Genomic DNA, 19,458 nt, shown 5'->3' with positions numbered 1-19,458 from the left:
CTTTTTTTTTTTTTTTCGTGCTGTAGCCTGAAGTTGTAGAGAAACTCGTTGGTCTACGAGAGGGCATTCCTCGGAAGGATGCCAAGGAGGTAAATGAAATTTAATGTTTTTTGCTTAACTCGGAATTCAAGAAATATCTTCGAAGATAAGAATATAAGTAGAGCATTTATTTGGTTTTGTTTATTCTTTTATGATCAATTTGACTGCAGGAGTTTGTAATTGTTCTGTTTTTAGTGCATGGGAATTTCTTCATTGAAAATATTCCCCAACCTAAAAATTAACAATTTAACATGGTTTGTACTTTACTAGTGGATCTATTTTTGGAAGATGTTGTATAATTTTGTCACAACTTACTGGACTCAATTTATATGGGCATCATTGGGGTGGGGGGGAACCGGTTGACCCCAACATCTAAGAGGGCTTTTACATATTAATCATATTTCATGGAGCCTGGAGAAATTATTGATTTTGTAATTGACAAATGTTATTTTTGTTAATAAGGTCATTCAAGAGTGCAAAGAGATATATGAGAATTCACTTGTCGATGGAAGACCTCCAAAGGCAGGTTTTGTTTTTCGACGGGTGAAGTGCCTAACAGCAACCAAGGGAGGGCTTTGGCGTAAACTCACTTGAAGTACGATTCCATTCAGTTATTCATATAGCTTGTTTTGCCTGTTAAATTATTTGTTCCTTGTGCCTAATTCCCAAATGTTTTGCTGTCAATAGAAAAGTTTTGTAAAATTCATTTAAACAAGTCCGTAGTTCATGACACCCTCAGTTTATTTCAGCTCCCGTTCTCAGTTTTACCTTGAACCAAATGTGCTGTTGACATTTTCAAGATTACCTACCTCTCTGGGTGATTGTATTCAAAAGAATTAAAACAGTTAATCTTGTTTGCTTAACGTTGGAAACCACGTAGGTTCTGAATGTAATCCGGGAATATTTTTGTTCTGTGCGATTTAGGGTTTTTTTTTTTAAATTAGGAATGACACTAGATAGGATCTTATAATACTCATCCCCATACCCATTTCTAAAAATATTACTCTTTATCGGTTTCATACTCGCACAGTAACAATTTTAATTTTCATTCCTGTTGCATACTTATATACCTATTCCTGCACGTGTGACTTGTACTTTATTTATGTAAAATGTTAATAATAATAACTCAATAAAAATAAGTTAATTAAAACAAGCAAACATAATATTAGTTTGTTCAAACTCAAATCATAAACAAAATTATAAAGATGATCATCAAACAGAGTGATTATTAAAGTTAATGTCCTAATTGCTTAACAAAATTTTAATTAAAGGTTTAATGTTTTTCACTCTCTAACAGTGATAATGTAAATATTAGAGAGTTAGAATATTAGTGATAAAATATATAATTATTTTAATATATATATATATATATATATTATTTTGTAACATATATTAATTAGTGTTTTGTAACATCTTTTATTATAAGAATATAAATTTGCATTCATTTTAAGTTTTAGTCTCTTCTAATCCCTCATTTGGTCACACCCATTTAATCATTGACATTTGCCGGTTAGAATAGAAGATTGAAATCTAAATTATTATATTCATTGTAGTATTGTGATTGCAATTCACATCGTATTTGTGTTGATGCCGTTGCATGCAGCTTTGCAACAATATTGTGATCACAAGTAAAGTTGTGGATTGTAATTTAGAACCATAACATAAGCATAGAAGGGATCACAATTATATTGCATTTGTGAACAGTAAAATCTAATAAGGTATTAGAGGAGACCACAGAGAACTAGTACCTTTTGCTGGTTGCACATAATGTATTACTTAGAGAAATGCTGAAGACTCCGACGCTCCCCGTCCCCATCTTTGACAAATTAGGTGACCCAATTAAAATGCAACAACGGTCAATCATTTTTTAAAAGCTTCTCTTTGAAATTTGTCCTTCCCACTCCCTAGCCCTAAACCCAAATGCTTGTGAAGCTGCCTCAGAGAGGATTAAGGGAAGTCACAATCACATGTTGACGAGCTTTGGTACCCTACCAGTTACGCACAAAATCCTTCTTCATCCATGCGCCAATGAGCTCAACTTAGCAAGAATCATTGATGGAGATGCAAACGTTGCGCTTATCCACGATCGCCACTACTTTGTCGGTCACCTCTTAGATCTAAGTCATTGCAAAGGTCCTCGTTGCTCAGTACGCTTCGTGCAAACAGTGACAAATGAGGGAGTTGTTAGCCGATTGACAACTAAACTAAATCGCGCAAGTAGTAATAAACGATAAGACCAAGTGTCATACCCACATGAACTTTGCTTGTGCTAAGTAGTTCATGTAAATCAAGTTCTACGCAATTAAATGAAAGGAGTTGATTGATATTTAAAAAATAACATAGAGATTTCAAATCTAAGATTAAACAAAGATATAAAAATAGTGCAACATTCAAAGGAACAAAAACACAAACACTTTGGGTGCAAGATAAGATAAGTGTAGATATGGTGAGAATGTTGGTGTTTGGCCCACCAAAAGAACTCTTGATGTAACAGTAATGATTTTTCATCCGTCAATGTTATTCCATCTATTATCTTAACTAACTAATCTACTCTAACCATAATTCATCGTGTGAAAGAGTCTAAATCACTTGATTTTACTCCAAATCCCTTAGTAAGTTAAACTTGGTGATTTGATTAAGAACAAAGGTTTATAAAAGGCTAGACAACCTTATTCCATCCCTTCAGTTCTTAGTGAAAAGACATTTTTCAATGATAATTACACTACAATATACATGCACATTGTTGGTTAATTTTGAAAATCGAGATAATCCTGGATAAATCTGAAGTCGTGTATAAACACTTTCAGATTGAATCAAATTTCGGGGTTCAACCAAAATTGTTCAATCGGATAAAATCAGAAGATTATAATTCAAGAGTTTTGTTTTGGTCTTGTGAGTTTTTCACATGTTATGCTTTCTGAACCAGGATGATTATTTATAATCAAAGAACAGGTGGTTTTTGGCGGTTGATGGAAGTTATTTATTTTTAAAAATTGCCGTTAATGGAAGTTTTAGTAACTTCCATGTAACTTCCAACCGTTGATGGAAGTTTTAGTAACTTCCATGTAACTTCCAACCTTTGCCTAAACCGAACATCTCGTTATTACATTAAAACAAGCGTGCACTCTTATTTTAACATAATAAAGAGATCAATTACACTAAAATGTCCAACAAACCTCCCCCATTTTAGTGTAATTACCGATCAAATCACCAAAGTCATAACATACCACAAACTACTGCATAGATGAAATATCGTGACGATTGAATTTCATCTTAGCAAATTACACGTTTCAAATATTCGAATATCAGGGTGTCACTAAGGATTGAACCCTTTCTATTCATAATGAATACATGAAGATAATCTGCACAATAGTTTATAACATTACTCTTGCTCGACACTAGTTTTACTAGCCTGTGTCCCTATCCTTCATAAGCATATCAAAGCCAAGTCCCAGCTTCTTGAAGCGGCTAAACTTCATGCTTATATAGGTAGTCCTTTTCTTTCTTGCACCTGTAAATGCAATTTTTCAAAAGAACCATTGAGAAGTTATACTTCAACCTCCTTAACTTACAGAACCGAACACATTCCTTTTGGGATACTTTCGATGATGTGTTCCAATCTCTACATGTTAAGCTTTCCACATTGAATTCAGCACCTAATGTCATATTAGATGGGAATTGGGTATCTTAACATAAGAGATTTCAGATGGACTTTAATCCTAATCCCACAGCCGACCTTTTTACGAGATCTCTACTTAACCCTTTGGTTAAATGATCGGCCAAATTATGCTGAGTTCTCACAAACTCCACTGATATCACACCATGCATGATTAACTCCCGAACCATGTTGTGTCTAACACCCAAGTGTCTAGACTTCCCATTATACACTTGACTATATGCCTTAGCCAAAGTTGCCTGACTATCACACCTGATAGACATGGGAGGTATAGGTTTGGGCCACAATGGAATCTCATAGATTAGATTTCTTAGCCACTCAGCTTCTTTACCAGCTGCTGCTAAAGCTACAAATTCAGATTCCATTGTTGAATTTGTAATGCAGGTCTGTTTCTTGGATGCCCAAGAGATAGCACCTCCTCCAAGGAGGAATACCCAACCACTTGTGGATGAATAATCCTCCATATTGGTTATCCAACTTGCATCAGAGTAACCTTCAATAACCGAAGGAAATCCAGTATATGTCAAACCATAGTCAATGGTTCCCTTTAAGTACTTGAATACTCTATTCATAGCTTGCCAATGATGAGAACTAGGATTACTTGTAAACCTACTGAGTTTAGCAACAGCATAAGCTATATCAGGCCTAGTACTAATCATTGCATACATGAGTGATCCTATCGCCCTTGAGTATTCAAGTTGAGACACTGCTACACCTTTATTAGGTAATAGCTTCAGGTTAGGATCAATGGGAGTACTTACCGGAGAACAATCTTTAAAATTAAATTTCTCCAATATCTTCTCAATATAATGTGATTGAGAGATGGAAATACCATTGTTTCCACGTTTGATCTTTATTCCTAAGATCACATCCGCCTCCCCCATATCTTTCATATCAAACTTAGAAGACAAAAATGTCTTAGTTTCATCAACTTGATCTTGGTCGGTACCAAAGATCAACATGTCGTCTACATACAGACAAATGATAACTCCTTTGCCATGAGTATCAAACTTGCTGTATAGACATTTATCTGCTTGGTTTATAACAAAACCACTAGACAACACAACCTCATCAAATTTTTGATGCCATTGCTTAGGCGCTTGTTTCAAGCCATAAAGAGATTTCATCAGTTTACACACCTTATTTTCATTTCCTGGCATAACAAACCCTTCAAGTTGTTTCATGTATATCTCTTCATCCAATTCACCATTTAAGAATGCAGTTTTCACATCCATTTGGTGAATCATCAGATTGTGGATAGCAGCAAGTGCTAACAACAGTCTAATAGTGGATATCCTAGCAACAGGAGCATATGTATCGAAAAAATCAATACCCTCCTTTTGCCTAAAGCCTTGGATAACCAATCTGGCTTTGTACTTGTCAACAGTACCATCCACTTTCATCTTTCTCCTAAAGATCATCTTACATCCTAATGGCTTACATCCAGGAGGTAAGTCAACCAATTTCCATGTATTATTTTGCATGATGGAATCCATCTCACTTTGGATTGCTTCTTTCCAGAATACAGCATCCCTTGAAGCCATTGCTTCACTAAAAGTCTTTGGGTCTTCCTCAACATTAAGGCAATATTGATATTGAAATTCAATATCATTCCTTGACCCTTCAACCAAATAGAGTTGAAAGTCATCACCAAATGACTTAGCTTTTCTTACTCTCGTACTCTTTCTAGTTTCAGTACTAGTTAAAGGTATATCCTCAATATTAACTGAGACTTTCGACATGGAATTCATGTCCTTTGGCCTAGGTATAGATGTAAACCTTTGTTCATCAAAGATAGCATCCCGTGACTCTATAACCGAGTTCACAGCAACAGAATCATTAGATTCTAGCACATAGAATCTATATACTTTAGAATGTTCAGCATATCCAATAAATATGCAATCTATACCTCTTTCACCTATGGTTTTCCTTTTAGGTTCTGTAAGCCTGACTACAGCCCTACATCCCCAAATTTTGAGATAACTCAAATTTGGTGTCTTTTTGTGCCAAAGTTCATATGGGGTAACCTTATTCCTTTTGTTAGGAATTCGGTTCAACAAGTAACAGGCTGTCAACATAGCCTCACCCCAAAATCCTTCACTTAAACCCGAATAGGATAACATGGAATTCACCATTTCTTTCAAGGTTCTATTCTTCCTTTCGGCTACACCATTCTGTTGTGGTGTATAGGGAGCTGTAGTTTGATGTATTATTCCAGTAGATTGAAAATAAACCGGATCATAATACTCACCTCCCCTATCCGTACGAAGAGTTTTGATTAGCCCATTTTGATGAAGTTCTACCTCTTTCTTATAAATTTTAAATTTATCAAGAGCTTCATCTTTTGTATTTAATAAATATACATAACAATACCTTGATGCATCATCAATAAAAGTAACAAGATATTTTTTATGACCTAATGATGGAGTAGCATGCAAATCACACAAATCACTATGAATAAGGTCTAAGACTTTAGTCTCACTTTTAACATCCTTAAAAGGTTTCCTAGTGATCTTGGTCAACATGCAAGTTTTGCATTTTTCAATGTTCATATCAAAAGGAGGAATCATACTTGTTTTTGACATATCTTTTAATCTTTTGTAATGAACATGTCCTAATCTAGCATGCCAAATTTCTGATTTTGTCATATTAGTTATAGAACTACACGAGGCCATACAAACAGATTCATGAACAAAAGGAACATCAATGTTTAATTTAAACATTCCATTACAACGATAACCAAATCCAACAAACGAACCATGTCTTGACAAGATGTACTTGTCACTTTCAAGTACTTGCTTGAAACCACAATTATTTAAAACCATACCAGACAATAAGTTCTTACGAATACCAGGTACAAATAAGACATTATCCAAATACAAACTTTTTCCGGAAGTAAAAACTAAATTCACACAACCTAATCCTAGGATTGGTTCAGTTGCAACATTGCCCATCTTCACAATAGAGCCATCATCGATTGGTCTAAATTCCTTGAACCAACGACGATCTTTGCACACATGGCTTGTTGCTCCCGAATCAAACCACCAAGCAACGTCATTATCCTGCACATAGAATGCATCAGATATTAGTGATACATAATTTGAATTCGTATTCGAATTAAAATTATTCACTACAATCTGACCTTGTTGCTTTTCAGGATCATTAGACCCACTTGGACCAGCCTTGTTCTTTCCTTTGAACACCCGGCAATCCCTCTTTAAATGACCAGGTTTCCCACACTTCCAACATGACAATTTTGTCTGTTTGTTTGGACCTTTGTTCTTATTTCCTTGAAATTTTCGTTTGTTACCTTTAGCATTGTAATTTTGCTTAACTGTTCCACTTTCCTCTACCATATTAACGGAAGAGGAACCTGCTACGGTTTTATTATTGACTTTGTCAATTTCCTGAGCCCTCAGCGACTCCTCAATCATGAAATGACTACCGAGTTGAACCAGAGTCAACTCTTCCTTCTTATGTTTCAAGGTATGCTTGAAGTCTTTCCAAGAAGAAGGCAGTTTATCAATTATAGATGAAACTGCAATGGATTCATCCATTTTCAAATCATGTTGAGTAAACTGACCCAAAATCCGCAGCAGTTCATTATATTGCTCCATAACAGGCCTCGAATCAATCATTTTGTAATTAAAGAAATTACTAACTAAGAATTTGTTACTTGAGGCATCTTCTGCCATATACTTGGATTCAAGAGAGTCCCATAATTCCTTAGTAGACTCAACATTTTGATAAATATCAAAGAGAGTCAGACATACCGTTCAGAATGTGTCCACGACAAATGTAATCGTCGTTCTCCCATTTCGAACGCTTCCTTGTTTGATCCAGAGTTTCGCCTTCCATATACACCGGCATCGGTGTACTCAGCACATACACCACATTCAATGTTGTCAAGAGAAAGTGCATCTTCTTCTGCCATCTTCTGAAATCCTGCCCTTCAAACTTGTCCAACTTTGCAAACTTGCTTGTCATCTTCGAACTATCGTTCGTCATCTCGAAAGATTTGATTCAATCTTTTGTTGGTTAATTTTGAAAATCGAGATAATCCTTGATAAATCTGAAGTCGTGTATAAACACTTTCAGATTGAATCAAATTTCGGGGTTCAACCAAAATTGTTCAATCGGATAAAATCAGAAGATTATAATTCAAGAGTTTTGTTTTGGTCTTGTGAGTTTTTCACATGTTATGCTTTCTGAACCAGGATGATTATTTATAATCAAAGAACAGGTGGTTTTTGGCGGTTGATGGAAGTTATTTATTTTTAAAAATTGCCGTTAATGGAAGTTTTAGTAATTTCCATGTAACTTCCAACCGTTGATGGAAGTTTTAGTAACTTCCATGTAACTTCCAACCTTTGCCTAAACCGAACATCTCGTTATTACATTAAAACAATCGTGCACTCTTATTTTAACATAATAAAGAGATCAATTACACTAAAATGTCCAACACACATAGGTGATCAAACCACAGAGAGGAGGAAATGATAATGAGATAACATTAAATGGATAGTAAAGATAGTTACATCACATAGTTTTGGTATCCAAGCCCTCTACAATGGTAAAGTTAGCCTCTTATATCCATGATATACCTAAAACAAGAATGGGAATACAAGGAGAATAAGAGAAAATGGAGAATAAGGAAGCACAAGAGCACCCAAAAATGTCTTGTTGTTGAACCTTTGAACCTCCAACCCTAATAAATTCCCCCTTTTTTAAACTTTTTGCTCAAAAACGGTGTCTTAGAGAGGCTTGTGCATTTATCTTGGTAATTGTGCACACAAAAACAACACTAGTTTAAGTGGTTGTGTGCTAAGCCCAAGATGCATGCTTAGCCCAAAGTAGTGGTAGTGGGAACAATTAGCTGAGCGAGCTCCAAACTTCTGATCTTCTCCCAGTAGCCCCCAAATGCTTGTCGTGTGGCCTTCTAAGCTACCTCATGCGTGCTAAGCTCGGTTGGTGCACTAAGCGTGCTTCTTCATCACCTCAACAATGCTTTCTTCCTTGTTGGTGCACCAAAACTCTACAAAACACAACTAAAACTAATGAATTTACTAAAATTAACTTCAATGAGCTAAAAAAAATCTAAAAGATATTAAATTCTAACTTACTGAGAACAAACCAAGCAATAAATGAGGAAAAAAATAAGATAATTGTTGTGCAAAAACTAAGCATGCACAAAATTATTAGGAGTATGGTGTGAAAAAAGATAAATTTGAAAAAAAATATACAAAATTTTATATTAAATGATTTTTTAAGAAAAAAACAATTGATAGGTGTCCAAATTTTAAAGGATTAGAGGATTATTTGATCAATTAGTTTTGAACTCCATAACATTTCTCTATTACTTATGCTTAAAGATGTCAAAGGTAGGTCACAGGATATCACTTGAATGGAGATATAAGGTTGATTTAGTTGTTGGCAAAGAGTGAAGGGAGAAGGGATAAGGAGAGGTCGTGGATTCAAATCCCCCAATGGATATATTCCAACAAAATTAACCAACTAATATTTGCCAATATAGAAAAAAAAATATATCACTTGAATCTGTGGAACTAGATGAGTTGACTCTTCATGTGTTTCTACAAATTGTCTTTTCTTGTGATGTCTGGATCCACTTAGTGCTTGTTGAAATATGAACCTCTCAAATGGCTCTTGTATTACACATTTTTTTTAATTCAAACTTTGATGTTGGTTGAATTTGAACCTCTGAAATTACCCTTGTATTACATCCTCTAGCAAAGGAGAAATAAGGTTGCTTTCCAAAACAAACATGAATGCTCTTTTCATTGTCTTCATGGAGTTTAGAGGAATGCATCTAGGAACCTGTTTTGCTCACAAGTTGTACTTAAGTTGTTGATGATCAACCTTTGTTTAGATGAGACTTGTGCTGAAATAGATCCTACAAAATGGACTAGTGATAAGAAGCAAACTTTTCTTCATGCTACCAAATGGATGGAGACTGCCTCTTATGCAAATGTACTAAGGAGTGTGGTGGTCAGGTTCATAAAAAGAGAATTGATTTTTCAATACTGGGTACCAAGTAAGATCATTACAGACAATGCAACAAATTTAAACAAGATGTTGAAAGAGTAGTGCGAGGGTTTCAAAATTTAAAGATGAATCGGAGAGCTGAGGCAACACATAAGAACATTAAGAAAATCAGACAAAAGATGGTGGTGACACATAAGGACTGACATGAAATATTTCCTTTTTCATCTTTTAAGGATTTCAAAAAAATACCACAATGTGTAAGAACAAGGTCCAAAGAATAGTGCAAAGTTTTTTTTTTTTTGTGATGCCTGAAAATGCCTAGTAGTTAGTATTACATGTACACATACCATGATAAACCATTTGGAAGCATGAAATTTTTAATCGGAATTAAATGAATTTAGTTTGTGTGTATAAAGCATTCTAAGAGAGTAATGCACTTTTTTTTAGGTCATTTAAATTGCTTCTCAATACAATGTCCTGTTTGGATACTTAATTTCAGGATTTTTAAAATTCTACAACTTTTAGTCCTTTGTTAAAATGGGGAATTTAGAATTCCATTAATATTGGTGGAACTTTTCAAATTATTCGTTCTCAGAGGTCGTCATACTCATACCACAACACGCGCTTTCCTTCTGTTTCTTCTTAAAATATGAACTAGGTTGTACCTTATGTTGCAAGTAAAGGAGAATCTAACGTATTTGTTGGTAGCATGACACTACTATCACCCTCCAAAAAAATGCAAGAACTTTAAAATGTTAGTAACTCTTCCAAAATATTTAAAGCCATTATTTAATATTAAAATGCATATTTATTTATCACTTGACTCAATCTCAAATAACCACCGGTGGATCAAAAACCATGAATTTATTTATGCTTTCATTGGTTCAATAGTCAGTCTAACCAAATATACATGTATTAATAGGAAAAGAAAGTTTAATCTTGCATTCACTGGGAGGATTTACAAGTTTTGATGGATCATACTTCAAATATGCTTTAGCAAACCATAGACAATAACAAATAGTTACTATACTTGCACAGGTATTGTCAGACATGGCTTTATTAAACGCATAAGTTGCTCCTTCACAACAAGGAGTAGTAGGCTTGAAATTAAATCCTGTTGTAAAAACCAAATAAGGTACACAATAGTCAAGTAATATTTCATATGGCTTGCATGTTGTAGGAAGTTGTTGAGATGCAACGAGTGTTGTTGCCACCAAACTACAAGCCATAGCAAACATGACAAGAGCCAACACTTTCTTCTACTCCATCTTATCTTGAATATATATGTATGCAACTTTGTTGCTTATTATGAAGTTTTGATCAAACCATTCATAGTGTGACACCTTTTACCCCAATATACATATTTATATAATAAAATACATGGAATAGGGAATTACAAAAAATAGATTTTATTTTCTAAGCATAAAAGAGTTCACATGGGTAAAAGGTTCACATCCACGTTAATCATCAAATTAAAAACTTATCAAATAAAGGTACGAAAACATCTCCGACCCAAAACAAGACCGTCCAATTTTTTTTTACAATAGGAAAACAAGTTAAGTAGCGGAACAACATAAAGTAACATATATCAAAATATTATGCAAAATAATATAGAAACTCATGTCTTAATGTCACATCATATCAGAGCGTTGTGTCATAACGTCCTCTAGCATGAGGTTCTTTAAAGTCATCCACCTAACTAATTACTCTCACGAACACAAGATTCAAGATCATCACAGGACCCAAACACAAACAACACATAAGAAGTGAGTTATCACATTCTTAAATAGGTAGAGGTAAATGAAAACACACACACATAATATAAGTATAACAAGTTCAACTTAACATAATTCGCATCATTTTACCACACATTGTGTAACATCACTTGTCCCAAGGATTTAATCACAAAATCACATTCCACACATTTATATTAATCACGTGTTCAAAACAACACATCTCAAGGACAACACAACATCTCACACTTACATAATTCATTACACACCATCACATAACAAGTCACGATGATCATTACACAGACGTTATGTACCAGATACACTAAGACTCAATCCTATAGACAATGTGATACCAAGTAAGTGAAAAACAACATCAGGGCACCTAGGAGTAAATAACAAGACACGCCACACAATGAGTATGTCAGTTCACTCTCACTAAATGAAATCATAAGGTGACCAATCAAGGTCACTCTATTTTGCGAGAATGTTCCAACCATATGGGATCAACATAAGATTAAAGGAACACTCAAATTGAGTGTATTTACCTCCAAGGCCTAAACTCTGAAAAATCCGTTAGGGTCACACCTTCCTGATTTAGGTCCAACCCCTAAAACAACTTTTGCATGCAAACACTACTCATGAATTATATACCCACAACCTCACACTTATTTTCAAATACGTTTAACACAATGCGCTACAATTTAACAACTCGGTTTCTTAACTTGGAACCCTACACTTTCCTTTTAACACCTCATGCATTGCATTACAATTTAACACCTCAAGTTCTTAACTTGGAACCCTACACTTTCCTTTTAACACCTCACGCATAAACACTTTTCTCAAGGTAAACATCAGTCGAATTATTGTATAATTCACAACTCAAGACACAAATAATATCATATCATGTATTAACCACACACTTATTCACAATCATATCCCATGTCCATAATTTAACACCTCCCAATTTCACAATCCACCATCACATGTTCACGTGTATCTCATAAATTAACACATGCTCAACTTACCACTTATATTCAATCTCAATCACAATTCATAATATACAAATAGTATTACATATATAAACACACACAATATATAAATAACTAAACACTCAAATATTCTGATCATGAATTTACAAAGTGAAATATAATCAAACAAAATTGCACCAATGATTTGCTAAAACTTTCAAAGAACCTTACAGTTAAATAGACTTTGGTCAATTTTAAAGAATAACAATATGAAACAATATATAAACTCATACTAAATATTAAAACTAAAACAATAATCGAGAATGTCATTTTGTTAGCCTATTCTAATTCCAAATTATAATATTAATTCTAAACTATATAAAAAAACCCTAAAAAGCACAGAAAGGAAAAAAAATACAAAATTAGTATCTCACTCCCTCTTACGATAAATCTCTCCTTACTTAATTTCATCAATTCACGCTAATTAGAAAAGACCCAATTTCTAGATTTCACACTCAACACAAGAACATATCGATTTCACAACAATTTTGCATTGGGACATCAATTGGTCCGTCAAACACAGTCAATTTGCGAATAAAAGAATAAAAACAGAATTGGAATTCATAAAATAACCCAAAATTAATCATATAGGGATCTCTACACATATTCATTCGAATCCCCAAACGAGAGTAACTTATCTCTTACCTCTAAACAGACTCACGTGTGTAATCTGGTAACGATTGCAGCATCTCTAGTAGTTTCCTAAGATTCCTCAAGTTTTTCCTTTTGTTGTTCCGCTAGAGTTTTCAAACGTTAAAGAGAAGGTGAAATGATTGGAGCCTTAATTTCACTATTTCTGTGTGAGGGGCATTTCTCTCGCTACATAAATTAATTCTCAAATTCCAACGGTGCAAGTGTGTGAAAATGAGTTTCAGAGGTGGTGTACTAAGTTTATAACGATCCAACGGATAACAAGTTTGGGATCATAATTTTACTGTGATAGGTTTGGGTGTATGTGAAAAAAAAAGAGAATTTTGGAAAAGGAGGAAGGAAAAACAATTTTGGGAGGTAGAGAGAGTGCAGAAACATATTACACATGTGAAAACTGATCTAATATGTCTCTATTTATATTTAGGGTACTCTTAGTCTATTATTTACTCTATTTTTTTTTATAAAAAAAGAACTCTACTTTACTCTTTCATTAGATTAATATAACCACTTAAAATATTTCTTTATTTATTTTCTAATACTATGAAACCCTTATTTTAATTAACAAAAACCATTTTCTTTCATTTATTTAATTTTTAAAAACTCCATTAATTTTTAAATAAAATACTTTTTATTTATTTTACGAAAAACAGGATATTACACACAACATAGCATTATATATAGACTTAATAATATCGACAAAAATAAATACTACAGAATATACTTTTAAATAAAAAGATATATATATATATATATATATATATATATATACACACACACACATTAAAATTATATTTCTATATAAAACTACTTTTCATAAAATATAAAATTGATCTCTCTCTTTATATATATAAATTCAAATGTATGTTAACATAATATTAATTAATTTAGTCAATTATTAAATTATATAATAATTTATTCAAAATATTAGTTTAAAAAAAATATTGATTTAGTCAAATATATATTTTTCAAATAAATATTGACTTGTAGTCAGCCACAAAAAAGTAATCTTAACCAAGTTGGAACCACTATTGGGGCTAAGAGGAAACACAAATCAAAGAAATATCATTAATAAAAGAAAAAGGAAAGATGAGAGGTACAAAAAGTCATGGGAGGACAACAACCCAAACCTATGAAAGCTCAACCTATCTATCAAGAGAATCTATAGTTAGATGACCTATCCTATTTTTGTTGTATTCTACTGCCACAGAAGGGGAGTGTAATCCCACCAGCAGAAATAATTAACTGTAGTTGTGTGAGAGACAATTGTCTTCTATGTAAATGTGACTTACTTGAAAGTTGGTGTAATGCTTGACATTTCACATACTGGCGACACATATTCCCCTATCCTCTGATTCTGATTTAAAATTAAAAAAACGTTCTTGTAGTTTCCAATATTTAAAATAATCTATTATCTATCAGTCAACTCACCTCTGTTTATTGTTGGTTAAATTTGAAAATCGAGATAATACTTGGATAAATCTGAAGTCGTGTATAACACTTTCAGATTGAATCAAATTTCGGGGTTCAACCAAAATTGTTCAATCGGATAAAATCAGAAGATTATAATTCAAGAGTTTTGTTTTGGTCTTGTATGTTTTGTCACACCGTTCTGCTTTCTAAACCAGAATGATTATTTATAATCAAAGAACAGGTGGTTTTTGGCGGTTGATGGAAGTTTTTTCTATTTTAAAAACTGCCATTGATGGAAGTTTTAGTAACTTCCATGTAACTTCCAACCGTTGATGGAAGTTTTAGTAACTTCCATGTAACTTCCAACCTTTGCCTAAACCGAACATCTCGTTATTACATTAAAACAAGCGTGCACTCTTATTTTAACATAATAAAGAGATCAATTACACTAAAATGTCCAACAAACCTCCCCCATTTTAGTGTAATTACCGATCAAATCACCAAAGTCATAACATACCACAAACTACTGCATAGATGAAATATCGTGACGATTGAATTTCATCTTAGCAAATTATACGTTTCAAATATTCAAATATCAGGGTGTCACTAAGGATTGAACCCTTTCTATTCATAATGAATACATGAAGATAATCTGCACAATAGTTTATAACATTACTCTTGCTCGACACTAGTTTTACTAGCCTGTGTCCCTATCCTTCATAAGCATATCAAAGCCAAGTCCCAGCTTCTTGAAGCGGCTAAACTTCATGCTTATATAGGTAGTCCTTTTCTTTTTTTGCACCTGCTAATGCAATTTTTCAAAAGAACCATTGAGAAGTTATACTTCAACCTCCTTAACTTGCAGAACCGAACACATTCCTTTTGGGATACTTTCGATGATGTGTTCCAATCTCTGCATGTTAAGCTTTCCACATTGAATTCAGCACCTAATGTCATATTAGATGGGAATTGGGTATCTTAACATAAGAGATTTCAGATGGACTTTAATCCTAATCCCACAACCGACCTTTTCACGAGATCTCTACTTAACCCTTTGGTTAAATGATCGGCCAAATTATGCTGAGTTCTCACAGCCCTACATCCCCAAATTTTGAGATAACTCAAATTTGGTGTCTTTTTGTACCAAAGTTCATATGGGGTAACCTTATTCCTTTTGTTAGGAATTCGGTTCAACAAGTAATAGGCTGCCAAAATAGCCTCACCCCAAAATCCTTCACTTAAACCCGAATAGGATAACATGGAATTCACCATTTCTTTCAAGGTTCTATTCTTCCTTTCGGCTACACCATTCTGTTGTGGTGTATAGGGAGCTGTAGTTTGATGTATTATTCCAGTAGATTGAAAATAAACTGGATCATAATACTCACCTCCCCTATCCGTACGAAGAGTTTTGATTAGCCCATTTTGATGAAGTTCTACCTCTTTCTTATAAATTTTAAATTTATCAAGAGCTTCATCTTTTGTATTTAATAAATATACATAACAATACCTTGATGCATCATCAATAAAAGTAACAAGATATTTTTTATGACCTAATGATGGAGTAGCATGCAAATCACACAAATCACTATGAATAAGGTCTGAGACTTTAGTCTCACTTTTAACATCCTTAAAATGTTTCCTAGTGATTTTGGTCAACAAGCAAGTTTTGCATTTTTCAATGTTCATATCAAAAGGAGGAATCATACTTGTTTTTGACATATCTTTTAATCTTTTGTAATGAACATGTCCTAATCTAGCATGCCAAATTTCTGATTTTGTCATATTAGTTATAGAACTACACGAGGCCATACAAACAGATTCATGAACAAAAGGAACATCAATGTTTAATTTAAACATTCCATTACAAAGATAACCAAATCCAACAAACGAACCATGTCTTGACAAGATGTACTTGTCACTTTCAAGTACTTGCTTGAAACCACAATTATTTAAAACCATACCAGACAATAAGTTCTTACGAATACCAGGTACAAATAAGACATTATCCAAATACAAACTTTTTCCAGAAGTAAAAACTAAATTAACACAACCTAATCCTAGGATTGGTTCAGTTGCAACATTGCCCATCTTCACAATAGAGCCATCATCGATTGGTCTAAATTCCTTGAACCAACGACGATCTTTGCACACATGGCTTGTTGCTCCCGAATCAAACCACCAAGCAACATCATCATCCTGCACATAGAATGCATCAGATATTAGTGATACATAATTTGAATTCGTATTCGAATTAAAATTATTCACTACAATCTGACCTTGTTACTTTTCAGGATCATTAGACCCACTTGGACCAGCCTTGTTCTTTCCTTTGAACACCTGGCAATCCCTCTTTAAATGACCAGGTTTCCCACACTTCCAACATGACAATTTTGTTTGTTTGTTTGGACCTTTGTTCTTATTTCCTTGAAATTTTCGTTTGTTACCTTTAGCATTATAATTTTGCTTAACTGTTCCACTTTCCTCTACCATATTAACGGAAGAGGAACCTGCTACGTTTTTATCATTGACTTTGTCAATTTCCTAAGCCCTCAGCGACTCCTCAATCATGAAATGACTACCGAGTTGAACCAAAATCAACTCTTCCTTCTTATGTTTCAAGGTATACTTGAAGTCTTTCCAAGAAGAAGGCAGTTTATCAATTATAGATGAAACTGCAATGGATTCATCCATTTTCAAATCATGTTGAGTAAACTGACCCAAAATCCGCAGCAGTTCATTATATTGTTCCATAACAGGCCTCGAATCAATCATTTTGTAATTAAAGAAATTACTAACTAAGAATTTGTTACTTGAGGCATCTTCTGCCATATACTTGGATTCAAGAGAGTCCCATAATTCCTTAGCAGACTCAACATTTTGATAAATATCAAAGAGAGAGTCAGACATACCGTTCAGAATGTGTCCACGACAAATGTAATCGTCGTTCTCCCATTTCGAACGCTTCCTTGTTTGATCCAGAGTTTCGTCTTCCATATACACCGGCATCGGTGTACTCAGCACATACACCACATTCAATGTTGTCAAGAGAAAGTGCATCTTTTTCTGCCATCTTCTAAAATCCTGCCCTTCAAACTTGTCCAACTTCGCAAACTTGCTTGTCATCTTCGAACTATCGTTCGTCATCTCGAAAGATTTGATTCAATCTTTTGTTGGTTAATTTTGAAAATCGAGATAATACTTGGATAAATCTGAAGTCGTGTATAACACTTTCAGATTGAATCAAATTTCGGGGTTCAACCAAAATTGTTCAATCGGATAAAATCAGAAGATTATAATTCAAGAGTTTTGTTTTGGTCTTGTATGTTTTGTCACACCGTTCTGCTTTCTGAACCAGAATGATTATTTATAATCAAAGAACAGGTGGTTTTTGGCGGTTGATGGAAGTTTTTTCTATTTTAAAAACTGCCGTTGATGGAAGTTTTAGTAACTTCCATGTAACTTCCAACCGTTGATGGAAGTTTTTGTAACTTCCATGTAACTTCCAACCGTTGATGGAAGTTTTAGTAACTTCCATGTAACTTCCAACCTTTGCCTAAACCGAACATCTCGTTATTACATTAAAACAAGCGTGCACTCTTATTTTAACATAATAAAGAGATCAATTACACTAAAATGTCCAACATTTATTCTATGTGAATTCTCATCCACTAGTTTTGTTATTAAGGACAATATGACAAGGAAGGTTTTGACCAAGGGGATAAGGACGGGGGATGTTTATTCTCTTCCACATCCGATTAGTGCACACTTCTCAAGAAATGGTTTTCGCTATTATGCTTGTATTGTTGATGACCACACTTGGTTTACATGGTTGATACCTTTAAAAGTCAAATTTGATTTCTTTTAACAATATCTATTATTTGAGAAATTTGTGCAACGCCAATTCAATATATGTATCAAGAGTATTCAATGTGATGGGGTGGTGAATTCATGAATAATAAAATGCTTTACCATTTATCCTCAAATGGTATCCAACTCAATGTTTCATGCCCATCTATGCCTCAAAAAGGCATTGTAGGCAAAAACACCTTCATATAAGAGAACTTAGTCTCACGATGATTTTTGCTAGCAAAGTTCCTTTATATATTGGCCTAAAGCCTTTCTTACTACAATGTATCTTATTACCCGTTTGCCTTCTTTAGTTCGCAGGTTCAATAGTCTATATAATCTCTTGCACAACTAGCATCCATCTTATTCATGTCTCAAAATCTTTGGGGACTCGCTGTTTTCCATTAATTCAAGATGCTCGGCAAACAAAACTTGATCAAAATCATTGCCATGTGTGTTCTTGGGATATAGTGGCCATCACAAGGGGTATAAGTGCTGGTACCCTACCACTGGACATATCTTCATCTCTCACAATGTTATTTTTGACGAAGCCACATTTTCATTCAAAGATTTAACATCTCTGCATTCTCCAACCACACAGGTTTATTGCATTATCACAACTTATGAACATACTTCCAATATTTATTTCCCACCTCGTCATGAAATAGACACCAACAAGCCTTCCCCTACTACCTCCTCCAACATACTCAACCAACCTATAACCAACCCAACAGCACCAACCACTAATGCTCAACCTTCAAATACCTCTCATTCCCTAATATCACTCTCCATTGATCCTCAAACTTCAAATAGCATTCATTCCCCTACACCTACCTCCCCTACGATCACGACTTCTTCCCATAACTAGCATCCCATGATAATCCAATCCAAGGTTGGCATTCATTGTCAAAATAAAAAATATCTCCTAGCCTATGAGACCATTCCAAAATAACCAAAGACAATTCAAACATCCCTTCATCATCATGGTTGGAAGAAAGCTATGAAAGATGAACTCCAAGCACTTGTGGTTTCAACTAGTCCCTCGCACAAAAGCTATGCGTTTTCTTGG

The 19,458-nt window shown here is 34.1% G+C and overlaps 1 protein-coding gene across 3 annotated transcripts in view; it reads left to right on the top strand.

The window, feature by feature from the left end:
- LOC114417402 (exocyst complex component SEC6-like) overlaps positions 1 to 1,058 on the top strand; it is a 30,696-nt gene extending 29,638 nt beyond the window's left edge. For all 3 annotated transcript variants that reach the window (XM_028382590.1, XM_028382599.1, XM_028382608.1), the window contains 2 exons: positions 27 to 89; positions 502 to 1,058. In XM_028382590.1, coding sequence (XP_028238391.1) covers positions 27 to 89; positions 502 to 633 — 195 coding nt within the window. In that variant the 3' untranslated portion in view covers positions 634 to 1,058. The remainder of the gene's footprint in view (positions 1 to 26; positions 90 to 501) is intronic.
- The last annotated feature ends 18,400 nt before the right edge of the window (positions 1,059 to 19,458 follow it).

This window comes from Glycine soja, chromosome 1 (genome assembly GCF_004193775.1).
Source record: "Glycine soja cultivar W05 chromosome 1, ASM419377v2, whole genome shotgun sequence".
Taxonomy (NCBI): Eukaryota; Viridiplantae; Streptophyta; class Magnoliopsida; order Fabales; family Fabaceae; genus Glycine; species Glycine soja.
Note: the sequence above shows the minus strand (reverse complement) of the source record. Positions and strands in the feature narration are given on the sequence as shown.